Source organism: Aquila chrysaetos, chromosome 11 (genome assembly GCF_900496995.4).
Source record: "Aquila chrysaetos chrysaetos chromosome 11, bAquChr1.4, whole genome shotgun sequence".
Lineage (NCBI taxonomy): Eukaryota > Metazoa > Chordata > Aves > Accipitriformes > Accipitridae > Aquila > Aquila chrysaetos.
In genome coordinates this window covers 16239259-16258083 of record NC_044014.1, presented here as the reverse complement: position 1 = coordinate 16258083, position 18825 = coordinate 16239259, and the positions used below count along the sequence as shown (strand labels likewise).

The 18825-nt window shown below is 65.8% G+C and overlaps 1 protein-coding gene across 1 annotated transcript; it reads right to left on the bottom strand.

Moving 5' to 3' along the window:
* Positions 1-1259: 1259 nt before the first annotated feature.
* PPRC1 (PPARG related coactivator 1) lies at positions 1260-14996 on the bottom strand. Its single transcript, XM_030031213.1, is given in 15 exon segments — positions 1260-1602; positions 1925-2076; positions 2220-2341; positions 2591-2654; positions 2831-3010; positions 4540-5338; positions 5502-5569; positions 5942-5999; positions 6408-6461; positions 6856-7273; positions 7275-9620; positions 10000-10116; positions 10560-10715; positions 10845-10991; positions 14917-14996. Coding segments are annotated over 14 exon segments (4698 nt in total). The 5' UTR covers positions 10905-10991; positions 14917-14996; the 3' UTR covers positions 1260-1498.
* Between the last annotated feature and the right edge of the window lie 3829 nt (positions 14997-18825).

The following is an 18825-nucleotide window of genomic DNA, read 5'->3' as shown; positions in this document are numbered from 1 at the left end:
GCTGCTATTCCCCTCCCTGCTCTCCTACTAGAGGAGTGGGCGCTGCCTCCATCAAGCAAGGGGTCTGGGGGGACTTTGACCAGCCCTCTCCCACTCCAGGCACTGCAAGAAGCCCTGGGGGGGGGGTCCATTCCCTGCCCGTCCCTTCCCCCCACGCTCTCCTAACTCCGCAGAGCCCAGCCAGGCGGCTGCAGGATCTCCCACCCCAGGGTGTGACGGGAGGGGGCCCAACCAGGCACCACTGCACCCTGCCCAAGCCTGTCCCAGTCCTGAAGCCGGGGTGCTCGATGCCATCTCGGGGTTCCCAGCCAGCACTGCCAGCTCAGCCCCACTCTGGTGCTGGGGATCCCTGGGCTTGTCCCAGTCCAGGAGCAGCCCAAGGCAGGGCTCTTCTCTGGCTGCCAGCACAAGAGCAGGGTGCAGGGCCCCAGTACTGCTGGCTCAGGGCGAGGTGCAGGGAAGATGCTCAGCAGCAGGCCCAAGCACGCTCCCTTGGGGGCTGCCTGGGATCGCCCTTCTCCTCTGTGACCTGCAACACAGTAGGGGGGCCTGGACAGGCATCCTGCATCCCCTCCCTCCCTGTCACTGTCCATCTTTCCTCTGCTAAGCACCATCCTGCTGTGCTGCCCACTGTGGATCCCTGTAACCTCTCTGCAGTCACACCAACACCCCTCCCTCAGGGGACACCCAGAGATGAGATGTCAGACACCCCTCTCCTGGCGAGCTGGAGCAAAACCAACGAGCGGGCTCGAAGGGGACAGGCAGACATCGTAGTTGCACACGCTGCCATCAGAGCGGGCAGACCCCTGCCCGTGCTCCTGACGAGGGCTTGAGCCCCCTGTACCCCATCCCACAGCAGGGAGCGGCGGTGGAGGAGGATCTTGCACTGCCCCTCCGTGGCCACCACGGGAGGTGCAGGTGGCTTCAAAACCCAGCCGGGTGCCTCAGGGCTGGGGTGCTGAGTCCTCGCTCCAGCAGAGCCCAAGAGGCAGTCGGAGGGGTCTGCGCTGCCTGTCCTCAAAGAGGCATTCATCCCGTGCCAGGCCATTTGGGAGCTGCCACAGAGCCCTCAGAGTGGCCTGGTGACCCCAGTCCTGCCCCACTTTCCCCAGACACCCCACTCCTGCACCCAGTCCCTGACCTGTGCTACTTCTCATGGGGCCAGACCCTAGCACAGAGGCCCCGGGGTCCTGAGGGGGCACAGCCCGAGCCCATGCCTGGGAATGGCCCACGTGAAGGAGGAGACGAGGCAGCGCTGCTGTTTGGGCATCCACATTTATTACATGGCTGGGGCAAGCCTGGGGCTGCCACTCGCCAGGGCCCCTCCGGTCAAAGGCAAATGACCCGTCCTCCTTAAATATTGGTTATAAAACAAATTTCTTTTTTTCCTTTTTCTTTTTCTTAAAAACCCCATCTCTCTCTCTCTCTCTCTCCATACTTTTTTTGTCTTTTGTATTTGAGTATAAAAGTTGGGGCGGGCGCTCCGCCTCGCCTGCCGCTACCTCTGCAGGCTGCGCTGTGCCTGCCGCAGCAGCGTGTCGAAGTCCAGGGAGTCAAACTTGCTCTTGACGGGGGCCGGGTCAAAATCCTCCCTGTTTGAGTCTGGAAAACATGGGGAGAGGCTGCCTTGAGCCATGGGGACACTGGCACAGTTCCAGCCATCCCCACAGCAACTCCTTCCCATCTCACTTCACGTGCCAACCTCTAGACCCAGAGCTGGGCTGATGGAGGACTGGACCTGGCCTCCATCACAGCACTGGAGGACCGGGGAGCCCCCGTCCAACCTCCCCTCGGGGCAGGATTATCCCTGGACATGGCTCTGGCCAGCCAAGCCTGACTGACCCAAGGATGGGGACTCCTACACAGCTGGGAAGGAGAGAGGACACAGGGTGCCACGCCCCAACTTGGGGGCTGAGCAACTCACCCAAGTCGGCATAGTTCCTCCTGCAGAACTGCCGGCGGCCACCGAAGCACAGGTCGAAGGGCTGCTCATCCGGGCGCCGCAGCTTGTGCCCGCTCTCGATGGCAGCAAAGGCTTCCTTGGCATAGCGATAGGTGACAAAGCCATAGTTGTCCCTGGAGCCAAAGAAGGAAGCAGATCACCAGCAATGCACTATGTTTGTTCCCCCTTGGTCTGTGCCATCCCCTTGAGGAATGGGAAAAGGGCCAAGAGGAGCCATTCCTGGGAAAGGGCTGCCCCACGCCCCCACAGCTCTTACCCGTCGGAGCGGAAGTGTAGGGTGCACTCCTCAATGTCCCCAAACACAGAGAAGCGGTGTCGCAGCTCCGACCGCGTCATCCTGCTGGGGATCTTGCCAATAAACACAACTCGTCGCTCCTCCTGCGAGGAGGGATGCACCGTCCCATGAGATGGGAATGGGGGGGGACTTGGCGTCTCCGAGCCCTCCCAGTGAGCAGGACCTCTCACGCAGAGCACCCTCCCTGCATCGCCACCCATCACACCATGCCCTGGTCAGAGCGTCCCAGCAATGCTGCCTGCAAGGCTGCAACCCCACAGCTTTCTGAAGTGATGGAGGGGCTGGGGGCCCCCAAATCTCCAGCCCTCACTTCCCAGCCCTCCAGCACTCACTATTGCACGTTCCTTCTGGAGGATCCTCTGCCTTTGGTAGTGGTCCTGTGCATCATAACTGTATCTGGCAAGGCAGAAACCAGACACGTGAGCTACAGGGTCATTGGGGTGCCAGAAGAGAGTGATTCCAGACACAAGGGAGATACTGAAAGAGGGGGTCCACCCCTGCCCAGGTGGGACACAGGAGGCTGAGAGATGGGTTGGGGGGAGCTCACACCCCTGCAGGGTGGCCACGCTCACCTTCTCCGCCTGTTACTCCTCCTGCAGGGCGAGGGGGAGCGGGAGCGAGACTGGCTGCAGGATGTGGACCTGGATGAGTAGGAGGATGTTGATGATGAGGATGAGGACCTGTCCCGGGACCTGCCACATGACCCACAGCTGGAGCGGGAAGAGGAGCTGTGGGAACATCTTGAGCGGTACCTGGGGGAAGGATAGACACAGCTCAGTGCCAAGCTCTCCCCATGCCCAGCACCACGACGCTCCAGAGAAGAAAAAGACCTCCATCCTCCCCAAGGTCCCCAGCACCCGACTCGGACAGGACCCATCCCCAGGCTGAGCTGGGCTATGGAAACCTCTGCCCAAGTTTGCCAGGACAGTAATGACATTACAGAGATGTTGCTCCACTTGGCTCCAAACACCACAGTGAAAAGGGAGCAGGCTCACAGGCACAGCCTCTGAAGAGCAAGAAACAGTCATGGCGGAACCATGCAGCATATGGCTGCGACCGGGCAAGGGCCCAGAAGGGGCCAGGGCTGCAGCGCTGAGCCCCACACGGTGCACAGGATGACAACGGAGCCATCACATCCACGTTGCACTCAACAGCCATGCGAATGGAGACCATCCATGCCTCCAATCATGCTGAGGGCCGTGGCATGCACTGGGACAGGGCTGGGCTTCTGTGCCCACAGCCTCCTGCCCACAAGAGCTTCTCTGGCAGGGCCAGGCAAAGCTTGAGGGCAGCTGGACTGAAACCCCTCTGGGATCAAGCTGTGCTGCCTCCAGACAGCAGCAGCATACCTCACTAAACATGCTGCCCACAGGTGGTCCCCGCCATAGGCAAACACAGGCCCCAAGCAGGGTGCGCTGCCTGGTACTGCCACATATTCTCCTGGAGGACAGCAGGTCAGGATGGCACAGTCCGTGGGGACATTTCCCAGCACAGGGCCAGCTGCATTTGCTGGAAAGCCAAGCCAGACAGGGCAAGTCCCTGGGCTGCACATCCCTGGGACATGGCACTATATACGTGCCCTTTCCAGCTCCAGCCTCCACCTATTGGCCACCGATGGAAGGGCCTTGGTTGGACAAGCCCTTCTCACTCAGTGATCTGGGATGTCTCCAGAACTGGCTGAACACTCAGGGAAGGGCAGACAAGGGATCCTTCACCAGCTCCAGTGCCTCCCGCTGCAGCTGGGACAGGCTGTGCATCACTCAGATATACAAGGACTCCAAAAGAAACACATTCCGCAGACACCAAGCCACCCCACTTTCCTATGCAGCCACCTCCATAAGGAGCACAGGGAGCCCCTGAGGCAGCCAAGCCAGATGGGTTTTTCTCTGCTTGCCTCCAGCAGCTCCCTGGAGGGCTCCGTTGTGGCTCCTCTCATTTCTACACCACCTGCAAGAACACCCCAGAAAAAGCATCTAAAAGGCAAGGTGCACCCAAGGACTCATACCATGGTGTTCCAGGAGGAGAAAGGAAGCCTAGCTCAGTGGTGGTTTTGCAGGCACACCTGCCCAGATGTGGGGTTCAGCAGACACCCACTGGCAGGGTGTCGCAGCAGCTCCCCCAGTCTCTGCGAGCCAGGCACCACTTCAGAAAGACCACAAGGACAGAAAGATCAAACACAGCCATCAAGTAGGTCCATAAAGAGATGTCTGGGCACCCTCACAAAAGACCGGCCACCAGACAATTGCCCAAAGAGCAAGCAGACAGACGCTCCACCGCTTACCTTCGCCACCGCTTGGGTGGTGGGGAGAACGACCGTGACCGCGATCGGGAGGACGAGGATGAAGATGAAGATGAGGACTCGCTAGCTCCATCCGAACTGGAGCTGAAAGAGCGGCTAGCACGGCTCCGGCCAGCCCTCCAGCTGCCAGCAGAGGGGCTGGGTGAGTCTCGGGGTCTCCGGTAGCAGCGCAGGGACCTCTTGGCAGCAGCACGGCTGGGCTGGGCACTGGGAGTCCGCACCTCCTGGTCCCGGCAGGGGGATGCAGCTGGAGACAGGAGCACCGAGGTGGGGGGGCTGCTGCACTCAGCGGTGGCCTTGCTGGGGACGCTAGTCCGATAATCCAGGGGAGCTAGGCAGGCCGTCCCCAGGGGCTCCTGGCTGGGCCCCACGGTGGTGGTGGGGGCTGGCGGGGTGGGCTTGGCCTGGTCCAGCGTCCGTTTGGTTAAGGAGGAGATGGGTTTGATAGTGATGTCCCGGTGGTGTTTGACGTTCCAGCGGGAGCCACCCTCGGCAGGGGGCTGCGTGCCAGTGCTGCTGTTGCTCTCCGGCCGCGCCGCACCCGGGATGCAGTAGTCGTGGTCTCCCGAGCAGACGTGGCTGGGGCCTGAGCCAGCGGGGGTCGGAGCCAGGCTCTTCCCCTGGAGCTTGCCTGGGGGCAGCGGCTTGGCTTTCATCAGCTTGGCTGTCTTCTGGGGCCCTTCCTGGGGCGCTGACCCTGGTGACTTGGCCTTGGCCAGTAGCGAGACAGCAGGCAATGGCTTCCAGAGCTGGTGGGGGGGCGTCGCTGGGGGGGTGAGGCCTGCGAGAGGACCGGAGGGCTTTCAAGAGCAGCCCCTTGCTGCAACCCACCCGGCTGGGGCTCCCTCCCGGCCCAGCTCCCCTCAAGCTCCGGGGTCTCCGCCAGCCCCACGACAGCCCCTGCCAGGACACGGCGGGCTCCCCCACCTCGCCCCGGGCATTACCTGCCACGTTGGCCAGCTCAGAGGCCTGCAGGCCATCCGGGGGCTTCCTGTCCTGCTGGGTCTCAGGCCTGAGAAGGGGAAAGGAGCTTTGTCAAATGCAGCAGCCAAAGCCCAGCCTCAGTCCTCACGCCTGGGGCACCCACCCGAGCTGCCCTACCAGCCGGGCTGAGGGGACAGAGGGTCTGAGAGAGCTGCAAGGATGGAACTTGCACAGCCCAGTCATGCCCACCACTGCTTCCCCCAATTTTTCCCCCTCAGTGCCAGCTCTGGCCCCCAGTCCAGTGAGGAGCTCAGCCCCTCCTGGGCCGGCAGACACAGTCCCCAGTGCAGTTCGGACCCTGCCAGGACCGAGAGCTGCCCTGTACCCCCACCGAAGGCAGGGCTCAGCCCTCTACCAGGCTCCACGCTGGGGCACCAGCTGCGAAGGACCTGGTACTCACCCGGAGCTCCCCACTGGCTGCCTGTCCACAGAGGGTTGCACGGGAGTCTCCTTCTTGGCTGAAAAGAGAGTGGGTGGGTGAGAGTGGCGAGAGGCTGGGGCTGGAGGGCAAGGGACAGACCCTGTGTATGGGGGGGGACACAGAGTACCCCCGGGACAGCCAGGGAGAGGTTTCACAGCATCCCAAACCCAGCTCCCAGCAGAGGAGCTGCACATTCGCTTTCCTTCCCGGGCTCTTCACCACCCCCTCAGCCGCCCTGGGGACCCCCGGCCGCTTTCACAGGGCAAGAAGGAGATGGGGGCAGAGACACCCCCGGGACAAGGCATCCAGGCCGGGTAACACCAGCCTGCAGGCAGCAGCATCCCAATCCCCCAGCTCCCACCCCGCCACAGGGAACACAGGCAGCCCAGGGAGGCCGGTGTGGCACAGAGGGAGCCCCATGAGGGACAGCACGCTGCATCCGCACCTTCAGACTTCTCAAACTGCTCTAGCAGGCTGGACAGGTCAGTGGCTTCGATCCCTGGGCCAGGGAGAGAGCACAGCAAGCCAGGTCAGTCAAAACCCTCAGGGATGCACCCCAGCCCCATCCTCCCCCTGCATCAGCCTCCCCAGGTGACAGGGCGAGTGCTGGGGAGGAGAAGCAGCAGCAGAGCCTCCAGCAGCTCCTCCGTCTCTCCCGCAGTGGGGACAGGAGCACCCAGCTCCGCAGCCTCAGGAGGGGCCAGTTTGGGCACAGCCAGCGCAGACCATCCACTGGAGGCAACCTCCTGGCAGAGTGCTGGGAAGAGACTGCAAGCCCACAGGCGCAGCTTTGCCACCCTCACCCCCAGAAGTGCCAGGAACCGGTCCCGCTACCTGGGCTGCTGGCAGCACCACAGCCTTGCCAGCTGGCGACACTCAGCCCTCCCACTCACCGATCTCGCTGATGAAGGCTTGCACGATGTCTTTGCTGCTGTCACTGGGCTGCGCCGGGCTGAGGAGCGGCTGGTGCCTCCATGGCCGCGCGGTGGGTGCCTTAGCGGGCAGGCTGCTCTCTCGACCTGCTTTCGGTGGCGGTGCCGCAGCCTGGGAGGTGGACTTTTGGCCGGACAGCTCCTGCCCAGCAGCCGCCTTGGGCTCCGGCAGGGCTTTCTCCGCCGCCCCCTTGCCCGGCCCTGCAGCCTCTTCCGTGGGGTGGGTGCCAGGGGACTCCCCAACAGGGCCAGCGGCAGGAGACACCTCCGCAAGGCAACGGGTAGCAGCTGGGGGGGCCTTTGGGAGCTGGGTGGGAGTTGCAGCCTGGGGCTCCTCTGGTGGCTGGGCGGGGGCAGCCGGGGGGGGCTGCCGTGTGCTGGGCCGGCGCTGCAGGAGGGACCCTGCTGGGCTGGGCAGCGGCAGCCGACGGGACCGCCAGGGGCTGGACAGGGGCTGGGGCCGGAGGGGCCTTGGGGAGAGAGCTCTCCCCCGCCAGCCGTGCCTGCCTCCTGGGGTCCGACACCCTGCCAGTCGCTGGCCTGGCTGAGCCACCTGCAGCCCCCGTCTCGCTGGCCGGGGCAGCGGGCGGCTGGGTGGGGAAGGCCGGTGGCTCCGGGCAGCTGAGCGCAGGAGCGGCAGAAGGCTGCCCGTGCAGGAGGGCCGTGCCGGGGTGGCCGCTGGCCGGGAAGGCAGCGGCACCCTGCAGCGCCGCTCCGGGGTCCCCGTACGCCAGGGGAGGCACCGGAGGCGGCATGGGGATTCCTGGCCAGTACGATGGCGGTGCCCACCCTACCGGGGCATAGGGGCCGCTGGGGCCATACGGAGGCGGGGGCGGCACGGCCGGCGGGGGCCAGGCCATGGCCGGAGGCGGGAGGCCAGGCACCATGTGAAAAGTACTGGGGGAGCCGGCACTGGGCAGCGGGGGCAAACCATGGCAGCCCATGGGCTGCGGGCTGAAGCAGGGCCAGGAAGGCACTGGTGGGTAAAGGGCATAAGCACCGGCAGAAGCTGGTGGCATCCCGGCAGGGGCCACCCCAGCGGCTGGGGGCACATTTGGTGCGACAAAAGGCATTGGTGTTGATGGGGGTGGTGGAGCCATGGCCGGTGCTGGAGCTGAAGCCGGAGCGGCGGGAGCTTTGCCAGCGGAAGGGACAGCAGCAGGGCTGGCAGGTTTCTCCGGGCTCTTCTGAGCGTTGGCCGCCTCGGTGGTGGGGCGAACGGGCGACACCAGGCAGGGGATCTCCGCTAGCTCTGTCGGAGGCTCAGGGATGCTGGGCCACTTGCTGGCCGCTTGCTTCTCACTGTCCTTCCTGCCACCCGGGCTGGGCTGGCGGTGGAGCATGCGGATGCGGTATTCCCGCAGGCTCAGGGCCTTGGGCTTGGCTTCCCTGGGAAGGCCCTCGCTCGGCTCCGCCGCCGCCAGGCTCTGAGGGGGCTCCAGCCCCACGCCTCGCTCCGGGAGCGGAGAGGCAGCCTCCGAGACCCCGCCGCCCTGTCTGGCGGCCGGCTGTGCATCACCCCCACCCTCAGCCTGGTCCGCTGGGCCGGGACACGCAGCTGCTGGCCGCTCCTCCACGCTCGCTACGGCCTTCTCCAAAGGCACCGCAGTCTCAGCCTTTTCTGGGGCTGCGTTCACCGTTTCTGGTGCCGGCTGCTTCTGCAGCTCCCCCTGCGCTTTCTCAAGCAGGGAGTTCCCCGTCACGCTCCGGGGCCTGCCCCGGGGCCGCGGCACCCGCTCGGCATGCAGCTCCATCTGCCCCTCCTTCCGGGCTTGCTCCAGCTGCCGCGCCAGGAAGTCCGAGACCTGGACAGAGGGACACGCTGCCCGCCGCCGGCTGGTGGGTGGCTGGCCCGGGGGCTGCCCAGAGCCAGCCGAGCGGAGCCGGTGGGCCACGCAGTCCCTGCCTGGCCTGGCCTGCTCGCTTTGGTCCTCCCCTGCTTTCTTTTTCCGACTCTTCCTTGCTCTCTCACGGCCACGTCCCTTCTCAGAGCCCTCGCGTTTGCTGCCTGCCAGGGCCTCCGTGCTGCGCCGGGAGCTGCTGTCAGGGCTCCAGGCGCCGGGTGCTGCCACCTCCGCTGGGGACGTGCTCTCCGGGGTAGTGCAGGAGGGCTCCTTCTTAGGCAGTTTCTCCACCTTCTCCTCCTCCTCCATCCCGTTTTCCTGGGCTGGAGCTCCTGGCAGCTCCTCTCGATCCTCTGGGGCTGACTCCCCAGTACCCTCCTCTGCTCCCAGGAGCTGGTGCTCCAGGTCAGGGAAGCTGGGAGCCAAGGGCTGCAGGACCACGGGGATCTCCACGCTCTCCCCCTCGCCAGGCACAATTTCCAGCAAGACGGGACCGCTCAGGAGCTCCTTAGCCACGGGCTCGGTGTCGGGGTCCAGGCACACAGTGAAGGTGGGCAGGCAGTATGGGTGCATGGACTTCACCAACTCGCTCAGGGACACATCGCCCGTGTTGATGATGCAGGGGTCTTCGTGCTCCTCTAGCGCTGCCCTGGCCCCGCTCACACAAAACTCCCCAGCCTCCGTGCTGCTGTCTAGCTCTGGGCTCAAGGCAGTCTCCTCCTCCTCTTCCTCCCCATCACTGCGCTGTGGCAGGGGCTGCTCTCGGGCCCTGTGCCGGCCCACCTTCCTCTCCACCCTCGGGGTGCTGCAGACTTGCTTCTTTGGCAGCACCGGGTCCTCGAGGCCATGAGCGGCACAGTCCCAAGCCAGGTCTGTGTCGTTCTGGGAAGGGGAACCAGAGCAAGTGTCAGCTCGTGGGCTTTCACCGGAGCCCCCCCAGGCACAGCCAACTGTGGGTCTGCTGCCAGTCTGCAGCAAAGCCCCTGGGCAGACAAAAAGCTGGAGCACATTTGAGCCTCCCAGTAAGACACAACAGAGCTGGAAACTTGCCACCCCTATGACGGCATCCACAGCATCCCCAGACCCACAGTGCCCACCAGCTGGGGCAGGCCCTGCTCCCACTGCCACTGGTGCCCTGCAAAAGCATCACTTCTGGGAGAGGATGGCGGGAAGGCAGGGGCCGGGGGGCAGCAGCAGGGAAACACTTACCCCAGCACCACCCCGACACCGCTCCTTCAGCTTCCCCTGCTCAGCTGCTCACCTTCCCAACCACAGAGATGCTGCTGCTGCTGCTGAGAGGCCTGAGAGCCTTGGGCTGCTCCAGGGCAGAGCTCTCGCACTCCAGTGACGGACGGGATAAGCTGAGAAACTTCTGAAACTGGAGAGGAGACGGACAGAGGATGAGGCAGCAGCAGGTTTCCGCTGCTGGAGGGGACAGGCCATCCCCGGCCCCACAGCGGCCACACATGTCACCCCGCAGAGCCTGGGAGCAAACTCAACCCTGTCTCACCCACAGCACATGCAGCCCTGGTTGGTCAAGCAGAGGGGGACATGCTGCTCCCCAGAGCCTCTGGCACATCTCTGGCTCTACACCAAGACCCAAGGCAAAGGCATGGCCCCCCGAGCCCACACTGGAGCCCCGGGGGTGTCCAGGGCTGGCTCAGCCCTTGTCTCATGTTGCTGGTCAAAGGGACCATCCCAGGGCACTGGGAGCCAGGGTCCTACCACCTCAGGGCACCCTCATGCCAGGACCTGGCAGAGGCGTGCCTGAGCATCTTCCCACCCATTTTGGGGTCAGACCGGCTTTGCACCACAACTCACCGAGGGATTCTCCCGCTCCCGAGGCGAGGTCAGCAGCTCTGTGTCCATGATGGTGTCGAAGGGGGACAGGGTCTCGTCGTCCGTGCTGTCCAGGATCTCAGTGATGGCAGTCAGCAGGGACAGCTCGTTCTGTGCATCCAGGCAGGCCTTGCTCTGCTGCAAGGGCAGGGGCAGTCTCAGAGAGTGGTGGGGCATGGCCACGGGACCCAGCCACCACCCCCACCCATGCCACAGCCAGAGCCAGCCCGGCCACCGCTTCCCACACCCGTGTGTCTGGGCTCCCACCTCGCTCAGAGAGAGGTCCTCGATGATGGAGATCACAGAGGAGTCGAGATAGTTCTGCATCGTCCCCAGGATCTCTTCAGCCTCCAAGATGGTTTCTGCATCCAGCGACGTTAAGTTCAGGTCATCCTCCTCGAGGGAAAAGCACTGTCGAGGAGCAAAGGGAGCCAGGTAAACACTTTGCAAAGCACCTCTACCAACACTGATCTCCTCCGCAGCGCACGTGGGCTCCCAAAAGCCTGTGCTGCAAACAGCAGCTGAGCTCACTGCCGCACCCCCAAACACACAGGGGAGGCAGGCGGGACGGCTGCGCTGCAGGTCAGAAGATAGCACAGGGGACCTTTCCCTCTTGCTTTTCGGGAGAGGTTTGGGCCAGTCCACCCCACCGCACAAAGCCCCATGCCACTTTCAGCCTGAGACCCTTCCGATTACCAGGGATGCCTCCACACCAAAAACTCCCGTCCGATTTGCTCTGCAGCTGCGTGTTTGGGAAAGACAAATCGATAAACCCCCAGCAATTCCCCCCAGGCTCTGCCCAACACCACGCATCACTCGTGCTGAACGGGGAGGGGAGAGGCAAGCTCCCCCCACCCCACGGACTGTCATGCGCTCCTCCGACTCTGGCTGTCGGCGCTTCAGATAAGCCCCAAAACATTACGAAATTCATAACAAAAGCGCAGGAGTCAGCAACAGGGATGCAGCCAGCTGCCACTGCTGGGGCCCTACCCCGACACCTCTGCTGCAGGCTACAAGAGGACACAGGCTGTGCTCGCAATCCAGGACCAAACCGGCTTTGTTGCTCTTCTTCCTTCAAATTCCCAGCCCCACGTCCTTTCCTCCCCCAGCCAGCTCCAGGGATGTTTGGGTAATGCCAGATAATTTCGGAAAGGTCTTTGCACTGTGCTCCACAGTGCCACGCAGCCCAGTGCTGCAGGGCGGCCAGAAAAAGCCAGCAAAATCAAGATGCCGGGCGAGGGCAATGGCTGCAGCCCCCGGCTGAGAGAGCTGCTGGCCAAGCAGCCTCTGCCAGGAGCGGAACAGCAGCGGAGGCATCACCAGCACGAGACAGGACGCCAATTCCTGTTTGCAGATGGACTTAGGCAGAGATAATGCAGGCAGGGAAGATAAGGGCACCAAGGACGGATCCCTGGGAGGGTACACCTTGCTCCCAAAGCTGGCAGGGAGCAGGCAGCGAGCCATCCTTCCCCTGGAGCACCATAGGGAGAATTTGGCCAAACTGTGGGGGATGCGCATCTGATGTGGCTCACCCGTGTTTCACGTAGGCACCGCAGCTTGCACAAAGCCTGAGCCCATGCAGGACAAAATGCCCTCCATCCCTGTACAAGACTTGCCTGTACTTTGAAATCCTCTTCTGGAAAGAGGGGAGCTGCACCGGAGGGAGAGCAGGCATTTCACTAAATAGGTTTTTCCTAAAATATGGCAGCACCAAAGCCACGTGCCCAAGCCCCGGGTCCCTGGGGCTCTTCAGAAGCTTGCCCCCATCAGACAGAGCAGGCACCTCCAGCCACAGCACAGCCAGGAGCCCTGTGTGACCCTGGAGCACAGGTATCCCAGGTCCAGGCTGGGAATCAAAGCCAGGAACCCCACGGCAATGCCCTGCATCCACCCATCCCAAATCCCCCCAGCCTGTTACTGCACGCCGACACAGCAGCCCCAAAGAGCAGGAGCCTGCAGTGGTTTGGGGCTCAGCAGGCGGCTCAGCAGCCCGGGCCACGCTCTCCCAGGGCTCTCTGGCCTGGAAGCAGAACGCGCCGGCGGCACCGGGACACTGCTCCACCCTGCCGTGCAGACCAGGCTATGGAGCAGTTTTACCGCTCAGCATCTCCAGTCCCCTCCCTCGGCCGGCACTGGCTGCCGGTCAGAGCCCGGCGCAGAGCCCCGCTGGCAGCCGTCTACGGCGCAGCCTGGCTGCGATTCCCGGCCAATCCTCCTGGAGATACTGGGAGGAGCGGGGAAGCACATCCAGGCTCACACGCCCAGCACTGCCAAGCGCCGGCGTGCAGCAGCCCTGAGTCAGCGGTGACCGGCAGACAGAGGCGTCCGGGCCACCAGAGGAGCCAGCGGGAGGGATCTCGTGGAGCATCAGCAGCCAAGGGATGCAGGGGCCGGCTCACCCCTGCCTGCTGATGGCTCACCCCTGCCTGCTGACGGCAGGGGGGTCCGGGGGACGCCCCCGGGGGGGGGCATGGCCCTGCACGTCTTGCCACAGGGCTGGCTCTCCCCAAAGGCAGCGTCTAATAAGAGGTTTCCAGTCGTGGCCAGCGCTGGATGTTTGGAGGGAGGGAAGTAAAATCCTCCCACTCAAACGGCCTCTTCCCGCGGCTCCTGCCCACAGCCCAGGAGGGAGGGCGGGCGGGCGGGCGATCGCCCAAGCCCTCCTCGACTCCTTTGACTCAGCACCTTGCAACAAGGAGTCCCACAGCCGTGAGTCACTGGCGAACGAGGCTACATTCCCCCAGGACTCTCTTTGATCCACCTGGGGCCGGGCACCTCCTTCAGCCCTCGCCGCTTGTGCGTCGGGGCGGAGGTACGAACCAGCCCGGCCTGCTCCCGCATCCCTGCCCGCTCTCCTCCTTGTCAGAGACCCCTGTCCCCCCTAGTTCAGCGGGGGGACACCCTCCGGGGCCTCCCAGCTCCCCGTGTTTGCTTTAGGCCCAGCAGGGACGAGGCCACGCGCCGCTGGTCACGGGGATGTTTAAGGACAGTCTTGGACTCGGGCCATGCCGTCTGCAAGCAGCCGGCGCTGCCGGGGAGAAGGGAGGATGCCCGCAGCCCCAGAGTGACCTTCGGGCACACAGGGAGCCGGGATTTGAGCCAACAGCTTGAGATGGAGATGGCCTGAGCGTGGCCACCGGCTCCTGCGGCACCCAACGGGAGCCGAGGACGCTGCGCTCGCTGCTGCGGTACCCAGGAGGCACAACCAAGGCCTCCGCGGGCAGATGCCCATCCGAGCCGCACTGGCAACGCGTGACACGTGTGCCGGCGTGCTGTGCCGGGGCTACGCCCCAAGCACAGGGCGGCCATCCTCCCCGTGCCAGCCACAGGCAGGCTGCCCAGGCAGCTCTCACCCGACCGGGGCGAGCCTGGTAAGTCGGGGGGGCTCCAGCCAGCCGGCGCAGCACCGGCAGAGGATGCTCCACAAATTCCTCCGATGCTTTCAGGAAGCGTCAGGCGGGAACACACCTCTCTTCTCCAAATGCAGGCCGCTTCCTCCGCATCAGGGAGAGGCGAGAGGGGCTCGGTATCCCCCTGCCTGGGCTTGGGTGGGGGGGTCTCCCCCGCAGCCCCCGGGGCAGCCCCCCACCCAGGCAGGAGCACCCTGCAAGAGGCAGAAGCGTGGGGCTCCCCGAAATCCCGAAGGCTGCAGAGCGCAGGTGCCCCCAGGTCCCGTCCAGCCCGCAGCACACCCGCACCCAGGCCCAGCAGGAGCAGGATCCCACCGGGACCGGTGACACCGGCGGCGGCAGGGACGCTGCGCACGGGCGGCAGCACCGCACCCCAGACCTGCCCCGGAGCGGGAGACGCTTCCCCCGGGATAAGCCCCCGGTGCAGCTCGGAGAAGCTCCCCCACCCCGGCGCGGGCCGGAGCACTCCGCCTCCTCCACCCGGAGCTCCTACCACCGAAACCGGCGGGTGTCGGTGTCCAAAACCGCCCCCCCCCCCCCAACCGCGGCCGCAGGTGGCGGAGGGCGGCGCCGGGATGGAGGGACCGCGGGAGGGAACGCGGCCGGCGCCCCCCTGGCTCCCACTCCCCAGGGGCTGCATGTCATCTCCCTCGGGGGAGCACCGAGAGCCCCGACCGGTCCCGGGACCGTGCCGCGGACCCCCCCCCCGGCGCCGGGGGCTCCCCGCGCCGGTGCCGCCACCACCCCACCCCATCGGGAGAGCACCGGGCGCCCCCACTCCGCCTGCGGAAGGGGCGCCCCGGGCCCACGCAGGGCCCTCCGCCCGCCGCCGGCACGGCGGGCCCGCTCCCGGCAACGTGTGCCGGCCGCCGAGGGAGCCGCAGGCAAGTGTCACGGCGCGGCCCGCCGCGTCCCGCCGCCGCCTACTGCAGGGGGAGGCCGAGCGCGGAGGGGCGGCTCGAGGGGCTCCGCGCCCGCCAGCCCTCGCGGAGCGGCCCCGGCACGCGGCGCCGCCGACCCCGGCCCCGGCGGCGGCGGCGGGCACCGCTCCGCCCCGCAGCGCCGCCATCTTGGCGCCTCCGCTCCCAGCGCGGCCACTGCCGGGCGCGGCACGTGACCGCCGCCCGCCCCGCACTACAGCTCCCGGCGGCCACCGCGCCGCCCCGCCCCGCGCGGGGCAGGCCGGGAGCGCACCCCTTCGCCGCCGGCGGCGCGCCAAAGGGCGGACGCCGGCCTGCGGGGACACCCGGCCGCCGAGGGGGGGCGGGCGGCCATCTTGAGGGCGGGCAGGCCCTCGAGCTTCGCCGCCATCTTTGCGGCGGGCGAGGGCGAGGAGGGCCGGCCCCGCCCTGCGCCGCGCGGTGGGCGGGGCGTAGCAGGGCGTCACTGGCGGGAAGCGCCCCGGCGGGGCGGGGCGGCCGCGCGTTTTCCCGCGGCGCCGGCGGGGCCCGACCCGCTGCCGGCCCTGCCGCACACGTGGGCGCGGCGGCCTCCGGCGTCCCGGGGGGCTGGCGGGGGCCCTCCGCCTGTCCGCCGGGCTCCCGGGGAGCGGGGAGGGAGCCGCTGCAGGAGCAGCGCCGGGCCGCGGCTCGCCGTCCCCCGGCCGTGGGCCTGCCCGGCGCCGGGAGGTGCTTTAGCAGCAGCGCGAACGGTGCTTCACGGAGCCAAACTTCGACGGGGGCGACGCGCACGTGTGGCGGGCGAGGGGGAATGGGAAAAAAAAACCCCCAAAACTTCTCGGGTGTGAAAGGCAGGATGGGCGCTGTGAGCCGCCTGGCACGGCCGCGGGACAGGACTGGGTTCCAAGTAATACCCTGTGTTTGGGCTCGTGCAGCTCTCCGGAGCTGGCACGTGGAAAATGGCCTGGAGAATAAAAGGGATGGGAGGAAACCAAACTCGGCTCATTTGATACAGCTGCGGTCCAGCCCGGCTCCCCCAGGAGGGGCAGAGGATGCTGGTGTGCACGGCTCTTGGCCTGGCTCCATTCTGGTACTCCCTGTTCAGTAAGCCCAGAGACCCTTTGGGTGCTGCCACCTCCTCTGGCTCTTCCTCCCAGACAGCAGGATCGCCTCACGGGGTGCAGGGATGGGCTCGCAGCAGCACAAATGCAGTGTGGACATGCTGGTAGGAGCTCTGCGGTGCAGGATTCACCTGTTGGGGGCTAATTGTCCTGGCCTCTCCATCAATCCCTGGGGGCACAGACCTGCCCAGGTCTTGGGGACCCGCAGGATAGAGCTGCTCTGTTCAGCCTTGCGTGCCTGGTCGCTGAGCCAGGGCATGTCTGACACACAGAGCCTCATCCTGCTGCTCTCCTTCCTTCCACCCCTGCCACAGGGGACTGCCATCTGCAATCACTTGTCCCATGTCACCTCCTGCCTCACAGGGGCTGCTCCTCCCTAGCAACAAACAGGCTTTTGTCTAGGGGAGCGTCTCCCCTCCTCCTCCAACAAGCCTGTAGCACCTTCCAAGCCTCTCATGGACACCCTTGTCTGGCCAAAATGCTGGCCGAGCAGCAGCCAGGCAGCTGGGTCCTCCTCCGGGGCCGTGGACCCACGTGTGAGCACCAGAGAGCACCCGCTGGGTCGTGCACACATTTGTAAGGGGAGACATGAGCACACCCCTGAGGTTGTGCTGGTTCTAACAACAGGCTCCTCGGGCCAGCACTCACCCCTGGCACTGCAGAGGAAGCGGGGAAATGTGGGCAAGTGCTCGAGGCTCTATCTACAACCCAGGAGTGGTTGCCCCTCTGAAAGACACTTTGTTTCTCCTGAGCTCAACATGTCTAAAGCAAGGAACAAGTCACTTTAGAAAAGCCCATGTCTCTCCACTGGCCCAAGGAGAAGGCGGCTGTGACCCAGCACCCAGGGACCCGCCAACAGGGATGCGGAGCAGCGTTGGCCTTGGAGACCCACAGCTTTCCTCCTCCTGCTCTGAACCCTCCTCTCCCTCCGTGTCCTCTCCCTGGGGTGCATCCAGGGCATGCAGTGACCTGCCTAATCACTATCCCTGCATGTGGCAGGACCCTGCAGCATCCATTCCCTCACACAGGGAGCTGATCCCAAGGCCGACCCCTCAGAGAGCAAGCCTAGCCTGATGTGCGTCCTGCACGTGGGCCCATATCCCCTGCACATGGGGTCCCTGGGGTGCGACCAGAGGGCAGGTACCTCCCTCCCTCCGTATGACCCACAGCAGGGGTGCTCTCCCAGCACAGGGGCAGCACCAGGCACTCCTGCTGGTTTACAAGGAAAAACAAACAACAGGCAGAAAGGAAATCACACGTACTGCATCCCAGCTCCGCAGCTCCCCTCCCTCCACGCACAGAGATGGCGTCCGTGGCCAGGCACAGCCTGCGAATAGCCCATCCTGATGCTGCCCGGTGCCGCCCAGGCTCAGCCTGTGCAGCACCCAGAGTGGACAGTTTGCTCGGGGCTAATGGGAACAGCCTGTAAAGGAGAGCTCAAACCCATGTGATGCTTAAAGGACACTAAGTGAAAAGGAATGTGAGTCCCACCCGGGCAGGAGCAGATGGGCTGGCATCGGCCCTTCAGCAGGGAGAGGGGGCCCAGGCTCCCCAGGCAGTTTGCTCTGCCCGGGATGCTGCTCCCACCGTGGGGCTAGGGCCGCATCTTTGCCGGGCGGCAGAGGGATGGCACCTGCCCTCGCAGATGGGGATGCTGGGGCCGTGCCAGGCTCTGCCCCTGCAGCAGGCGTGCAGGGTCCTGCAGAGCTGCATGGGGCCGAAGGAGGATCCCTCGTGGGGCTCATGCCCCCAGGGAGACCCTGTCTGGATGGCACTCTGCTCCTTCTGCCCTGGCATCTCTCCGGCCTCAGTGCTGGGAAGGTGGAGGGATGCGGTCACGTCCCTGCGTGGCACAGGGTGCGGCATGGATCCGAGCAGCTCCCCTGCCTCCTGCCTGGCAGCCCCTGCCACCTCCGCACAAGGTGCGGCAAGTGCCAGCCACGACCTCCCCGACCGTGCAACACGCTGCTGCAAACCCTCTTTCCTTCCTGCCCCCCCGGCTCTGCGGCTGCCTGGCCCCTTCCCCCCCACTCGCCCTCCTCCAGCCTCCCCCGGGGCTGGCAGCCACCACGGTGCCCCCGGCTGGGGGACTGGCAAGGTCCCAAACAGCACCAGCCTTGCGCAGCGCCATGCCGAACAGCCGTGGTGTCCCCCTCTTGTTGCCCCGGCCTCCCGGCTGGAAATCGCCACCAGCTGCCCCGGGATCCGGACCTCGGCCACGCGCCGTTGGGCTCTGGGCTTGGACGGGTGGGTTCGTCTGCTCCCCTGGGTGCCCCCACACTCGCCCCTCCACCTTCTCCCTGGTTCTTTCTCCGCCCCGGGGGAAGGGCAGCCTGGGCCGGGAGCCGCAGCCTGAGGCCTCCGCAGGGCCCCGGTTAGAGGCAGCGAGCTCCCCCGAGGCCGGAGGGAGCCTGCAGCCGAGGCTCAGCTCCCCGGGGAGGACAAGCCCCCACGGGTTACACAGTTACACAGCCCGTGGCCCTGACAACCCTCACCCACGGGTGTTTTGGGGGCAGCGCTCCCTCCGTGGGGTCCCCTCCTCTGACGGCTGCAGACCCCGGGGGGGGGGGAAGCGCCAAGGGCCCGGGCGCCTCCTCAGGACTGAGGAGCCCTTGACCCCCCCCCCCACGGCCCCCCCGAACGGAGGGTCGGGGCCGGGCCCGGCCGTGCGCCCCCAGGACCCGGCGGGGGCGGGGGCGGGCGCCGGCGCCTGACATGGCGGCTCCCACCCGCCCGCGGGGTGACGCGGGGAAGCGAGGGGGGGGGGGGGGACGGAGACGGGGACGGGGGACGGGGGTGCCCGCGCGCGTGCGCGGCG